At 44.7% G+C, this 6,693-nt stretch overlaps 1 protein-coding gene across 1 annotated transcript; it reads left to right on the top strand.

The window, feature by feature from the left end:
* Positions 1-2,626: 2,626 nt before the first annotated feature.
* On the top strand, positions 2,627-4,256 carry LOC134441032 (uncharacterized). The gene is made up of 2 exons (XM_063191228.1): positions 2,627-2,716; positions 3,235-4,256. Exon 2 carries the CDS (start codon positions 3,285-3,287, stop codon positions 4,125-4,127), a length of 843 nt encoding a protein of 280 aa, XP_063047298.1. The 5' UTR covers positions 2,627-2,716; positions 3,235-3,284; the 3' UTR covers positions 4,128-4,256.
* Positions 4,257-6,693: the final 2,437 nt, after the last annotated feature.

Below are 6,693 nucleotides of genomic sequence, written 5' to 3'. Positions count from 1 at the left end.
GGGAAGGTGTAACAGGCAGGCCCATGTCGTGGGCAGATCTGTGGAAGACCCCCCAAGCTAGACTGAACTTTTTAATCAAGTCCAGCTATGATACTCTGCCTTGCCCCCACAACTTCCAGCTATGGTTTGGTAAGGAAGAAAGCTGTCCCCTGTGCAACACCATCAACGCAAGCCTCCGGCATATCCTCTCAGGATGTAAGACGACGCTGTCGCAAGGGCGCTACAGGTGGTGGCATGACCTGGTGCTTAAGAAACTGGCAGAGGTGGCAGAGGCATGTAGGCAACAGGCCAACAGCCAACCTCCTGCCCCAGCAAGACGGCCCATCCCCTTTGCTAGAGCTTGGGAGAACCCCAAACCCACCCATCAGAGAGCAACACCAATACTTCTCTCATCCGGTGGGGATTGGACCATGAGGGTAGACTTTGGGAGACAGCTCCAGTTTCCCAGGGAAATAGTGGAAACATCGATCCGGCCAGATCTTGTGGTCAGTTCCAGAAAGACCATCCTGATGGTGGAACTCACTGACCCGTGGGAACAAGGGATGGAGGCTGCCAATGAACGCAAGCGTTCCAAGTATGCAGACCTGGCGGCAGAGTGCCAGGATGGCTGCTGACCGGAAAGCCATTACATGCCCTGTTGAGGTGGGGTGTAGGGGCTTCGTGGGCTCCTCAACAGTTCGCCAGCTTTGAGACATTGGCTGCACAGGAGCAGGGAACCAGAAAGCCATCAAGGACCTGTCGGAGGAGGCAGAGAAGGGCAGCTTCTGGTTATGGCTAAGGAGGAGAGCTAAAAGGTGGGGGCAGAACACCTAGGGCATCAGCAGGGGGTGGCAGGTAGAGATACCAACCATCGCTCCGCCACCATGAGATGTACTGGGGTTAAAGGAGCGAAATGTCAGTGATTGGTGGTCTCCAGCTGATGACCCGTTCCAGCCCATAGGTGTATAGGGGAATACACTTGCATAGAGTGCACTGGTCAGGCAGCAATGATGACTAGCAGGAATACCAACAGCCTGTGTCTTCAAATAATGGGGAAGAAAGGCTATTTAAATGACTTTGAACATGGCATGGCATGGCTGCCCAAAGGACTTGATTTGAATATTTCAAAAAAGACTGATCTACTGGGATATTCACACATAACCATTTCTAGGTGTTGCCTTGTTGCTGGCAGAGGTCAGAGGAGAATGGCCAGAATGGTTGGAGCTGATACAAAGGCAACATTAAGTCAAATAACCACTCATTACAACCGATGTATGCATAAGAGAATCCCTTATTACACAGCAAATCTTGAGGCAAATGGAATACAGCAGCAGAAAACCACATTTGGTGCCACTCCTGTCAGCTAAGAACAGGAAAATGAGGCAACAATTTGGACAGGCTCATCAGATAAACAACACTAGAAGATCAGAAAAATGTTGCCTGGTCTGATGAGTCTTGATACTGCAAAACTCAGGTGGAATGGTCAGAATTTGGCGTTAACAACATGAAAACATGGGTCAACCCTGCCTTACATCAACGTTTCAGGCTGGAGATATAATGGCATAAGGATATTTTCTTAGCACAATTTGGGCCAATTAGTACCAATTTATCTTAGGTTAGGTTAGTTGTGTGTGTGTGTGTGTGTGTGTGTGTGTGTGTGTGTGTGTGTGTGTGTGTGTGTGTGTGCGTGTGTGTGTGTGTGTGTGTGCGTGCGTGTGCGTGTGTGTGTGTGTGTGTGTGTACGTGTGTGTGTGTGTGTGTGAGAGAGAGAGAGAGAGAGAGAGAGAGAGAGAGAGAGAGAATATTATTAATGTCTTATTTAAATGTTTTTAGTTTAACTGCACATTGGAGACTGGTCAAATGTAATTTCAAACGTATGCGCTAACCCTGTTCCGATTTTTGACAATGAAGCGCACTTGAACTACAGCCTCTTCGCGCTAACCCATGATAACCACGGGGTGGCGATATTGCTCAAATTATGTCCTGAGTAAAATATGTGAATGTGACATCCTAATTTGCGCGACAGCGAGTAGAATGGAAGAATTTTCGTGCACTCACACAATAGTACAGGGGGTCTGGTAGTATGATGCCATGTTGCCATAGGCAATAGGCTAAAAGTCTATCAGGAGGGCGAAGTAGGTTACTGATTATTTCAGCTAAATCCATAAAAGCCACTCTAAACTGTAACTTTAATGACAGTAGGCCTAGGCCCTCATTCTTACTCATTCAAGACGTGGGATTTCAGGTAAGCTAATGACCATGTGTTAAGAAAAAAACTGGTAATGCAGCCTATGGGGGGATTTTTTATTTCATTTTTTTTTTTTTTATTATTATTTTTTTTTTACCATTACTGCAACTGAGCCTCTTAAATTAGATCCTGCCATCAGATAGTGCAAAGTCGATTGATGGAAGTAGGCCTATAAGTATATGAAAGTAGGCCTATATAAATGAATGATATATAGGCCTAGAAAGATGTAGAAAAAATAGCCTATTAAACTCTAACTTCAGAGCAAGTGTTTTAATGAGACAATGTGCATGTGTGCATGATTTTAGAGCACTTTGATTCAATATTGAGTGTTAGCGCTAGCTTTGCTCTATGATTACGCCCCCGAATCTTGGTCTCTGAACAATTATGACGCCACTGTCGGAATATGTCATTAACGTTCCGCAAAACCTGCAACCTTTCAGATTCATTCTACAGACACTTGTTGGAGAGCGACGACAACGTTATATTGTGGTAAGATGTCTATTATTTTAACATAACATTAAACATTTCAAATATTTTGCTATTCACTGTACTAGCTTTGAGTAGTTAGGCCTAAGTTGTTTTGTTAAAAGGCTAGTGTTGACATGGCCTTCAAGTTTAATCAAAATCAATCAAAATAGGCCTAGGCCCTTTAGGCTATTGCACAATGTTGACTCAAAGTGCTTTCCAATCATGCACACATGCACATTGTCTCATTAACATGCTCTGAAGTTAGAGTTTAATAGGCTATTTTTTCTACATCTTTCTAGGCCTATATATCATTCATTTATAATGTGTAGGCCTACTATTGTAGGCTAAATATATGATTTTGCAGAGGTCCACTACAGAACAGGGTATTTACAATGTTATAATATAACAACAAGGCTACAGTATTAAAGCTTATTTCTATGTCCTTAATAATAGTATCATGGTGGTCCCAAGATTAAGGTTAAACTAACTGCTCTGTAATTTCTCCATCTGATAATCTCTTTGTGCTATGTTTTATCCAGATTATTGTTAAATTGAAGAGAGAAGATAGACGTGGGCTTGGAAGCCCGTGATGGAGGGAGAAGGAGGGGGAGAGGAGGATGGTCCGAAGCCTCGGAAGAGGGCGGGATGGAAATTATTTTTCATGGCGTGCCTTCTTTGCTCTGCTTGCAAGCCTGAGGTGGACGAGCAGGGGCAAGGGGAGGGCAAACCTGCTGCCACCAAGGGCTTCAAGAGATGGAGAAACAAGACCAAGGACCACTCAGGAATCGAGACAGAAACCTCTCAGCATAATGGCAAAAAACCTGAAAATCAGAAAAAGAAGACAAGGGCCCTGGTACAGTGGCTTAACGGCCTCTTTAGAGCCAAACCCGACATGGACAGCAAATGTGGTGTGCCCATGAGCACAGAGGAGAGGGCGATACACAGGAAGGAAGCGCAGAGGAGGGAGAGAGTCTGCCTGGAGGACTACCGGTGCCAGCAAGCGAAGGAGGAGGCCAGGCAGGAGACAATCAGGAACATCCAAAGGAGCCGCAGGGCGAAGGAGGCGGCTCTGCAGAACCTCAGCTCCCTCCCTCCCAGGCAGGAAGACCACACTCAGCCCCTGACATCCAAGGAGGTCATCAGCGATGACTCGTGGACCAGGCGTAACAGGGAAAAGAACAGGAAAAAATGGCACAAACTACTTTTTGGCATGATGAAGGCGCAAATCCGGAAAGATTTGGAAGAGGTCAAGCGAAGGGAGATGGCGATCAGGCGAAGGGAGACGCCAAGGCAAATGGAGAATGACATAGAAGAGGCCAAGCGAAGGGCATGGGCAAGGGTCAACTCCCAATACAGCCACGGCTGCAGAGACAAGCTCATTGGTCTGATCTTGGCCGTGGCCTTTTTCGCTTTCTGGCTCTTTGGTGACTGATGACTACCATCGTACATCATGGTCACAGGGTACATTTCATTGACAATCATCCATCTACACCGTGTCTCTGAACACCCTGCAATGATTATTGATAAACATTTCCAATTAAAGTTCATGTATTTTGTTCAATAGCTGTTTCATGTCATTTATTTCAGCTGTCGTGTGTCATTGATAGCAACCTATACATCTGAATTAGAAGAACTAATACGAGTGTGAAATATTTTAAATAGGCTGTAATATGATCTTGGGTGGCTATCCATCTGGTAATTAATGTAAAAAATGTTATGAAATATCACTACAATATAGAACACATAGGAGAAAGGAGAATAACTAATGAATAACACATAATTATTCAGGGTATATTGACTAATTTGTCTAATCACAATGATCTATAGTAGGTTCCCCCGGCAGGGGTCCTAATGGAGTACACATTTTGTCAAGGACCCTTTATAATCACACTACAAATGTCAGAGATCTGCTTAAATCCACACAACTGTAACATTTTCATCCGTTTTATTCGTGACACACTTTTGACCTCTTTGTCAATTCATCACAAACCCCCAGGGACCCCATGGACCTCACTCTGAGAACCCCTGGCTTTATAGGCCAGTGTCTCTCATTCAGGCCTTCAAAGCACATGTATGTGTGCTTGTATGAATGGAGGAATGTATGCATTCCTGTAGATGTAATGTTATCATAATGCTAAGCATGGGACAGCAGAGTGCTATGATGAGAAAGTCTAATGATAAATATTGTAGCAGCACAAAGCTTCTGTTTTTTTAACTGTTCTGTTATTTGAGTTGTGATAAACTAACCAAATTTATCACAGCTTGTCTGTAAGCTTTCTACCTTCAGGGCAAAGTAGTTGGAAAGTTAGAGCGTTTTTTATTTATTTATGATACAGAGTTCACGTTCATCAGTCCACCTCTCCCATCTCCACCACCTTTCCCAAGGAGCCTCAGCCTAACATACCAGGTAAAATACTGAAGGCCTATTTTTATCTGGTAATGGTAATATTTTAGTGGTCGGAAATATATATATACTTTTTTTTTGGCCAGGGGCACTTTACTCCTATTCCCTGTGACTCTTAATGTGCGACCAGGTGTAAACGCAGGAAAGTAAGTGCAGGACGAGGAACCAAGGTTGACAGTCAAACCAAGTATACATGTGTACATCTCAATGGGGCACCTAAGTCACGCCCTCTACTTCCTGGTTCATGGGGCATGGGGAGTCAAAAAATAATTACTGGGCTTGAAATGAGTGGTTTTTCGACACCAATCCAAACCTTGGACCTCCACCTATGCACCACAAATCCACTACGACTCGCCTCGTTCACTTCCATTCAATTTTTTGCAACTTATTGCCCCATGAACCTGGAAGTAGAGGGCGTGACTTAGGTGCCCCATGGCTCCGAATCAGATCAAAGTGGCTGCTTGGTTCCTGTTAGGGTAGTGTTTCTCAACGGGGGCGGTACAGCCCCCCAGGGGGCGTTAGGGATCTTTAGGGAGGGTTAAAAGGAATACACTGAGAGGGGGCGGTGCTCAGTTTCCATTGAAGGGCATTAGTCCATTTAATTTTGTAATACTAAGGGGGGCGTTGTCAGGCTTATGATGACGTCGAGGGGGCGTTGGGAGGCTTGTGATGCGGCCAAGGGGGAGTTTGATCAAAAAAGGTTGAGAACCACTGTGTTTGGGTGATGTGAGATGTAAATCCAACCTGACAAGCTGACGTCACCGTTAGCAACCACCAGGTCAAGTTTCCCACCTGGGAGGAACACGGAACTCGATCTTCATCTCCATCTCCTTTTTGTGTAGCTGATGATTTACAACCGTCTTGTAGCGTGACATGACCATGGCTCTTGTGGTTCCTTAGCTGGTCTATCAACTGTGGTTCAGCCTGTCATGACAGATGACAAAACTGTGTCTTGCCCCCATTCATAAGATGGTAGAGGAAGAACACTTTAATTCGCACCTGCCAGGACCCTTTAGACAATTAGGATTCTTTTTTTTACCTGTATTGTAGCCTATACCAATGTACCTGGTGGTACAAAAGGCTTTGGGTAGGAATGTGTGTGTGGGCTGCAACAAGGTTGTAGCATGACTTAAAACATCTCTTGTGGTTCCTTAGCTCGCCTGTCTCCAGTGACCCATACCCCCCCTAATGAGAGATATACTGTAAGGGGTTGAGTGTCCCAGGGTAAAAAATAATTTGCTCTGAACCCTCTCACAAAATGAAGTTGTTTTAACCTAACATAGCGCACTCAGCCATCATGCACAAAAGTCCCCTTAAACCCTTAAGAAACGGTCCCTGTTTCCAGAATGGCAATGACCAAGTTGTGTATTACTAAAAGCCCTGTGCTCTGTCATAGTGGTGTAGTACTATGGCAGTAAAGGTTTTTCAGTAATCATCACTACTCCAGTGGTGGAGTGTTAAGGGGCTATGGAAGGAATGTGTGGATTACAATCATTTGGCAACCATACCCTGTAAATAACTTGTTCGCTTTGGATACAAGCTATGTGTAATGGAGTGTAATCTAATGTAATGATGTGGGCCACCTTTCGCTGGT

The sequence above is a fragment of the Engraulis encrasicolus genome, chromosome 24, assembly GCF_034702125.1.
Source record: "Engraulis encrasicolus isolate BLACKSEA-1 chromosome 24, IST_EnEncr_1.0, whole genome shotgun sequence".
NCBI lineage: Eukaryota > Metazoa > Chordata > Actinopteri > Clupeiformes > Engraulidae > Engraulis > Engraulis encrasicolus.
This window is presented reverse-complemented; position numbering and strand designations above follow the sequence as displayed.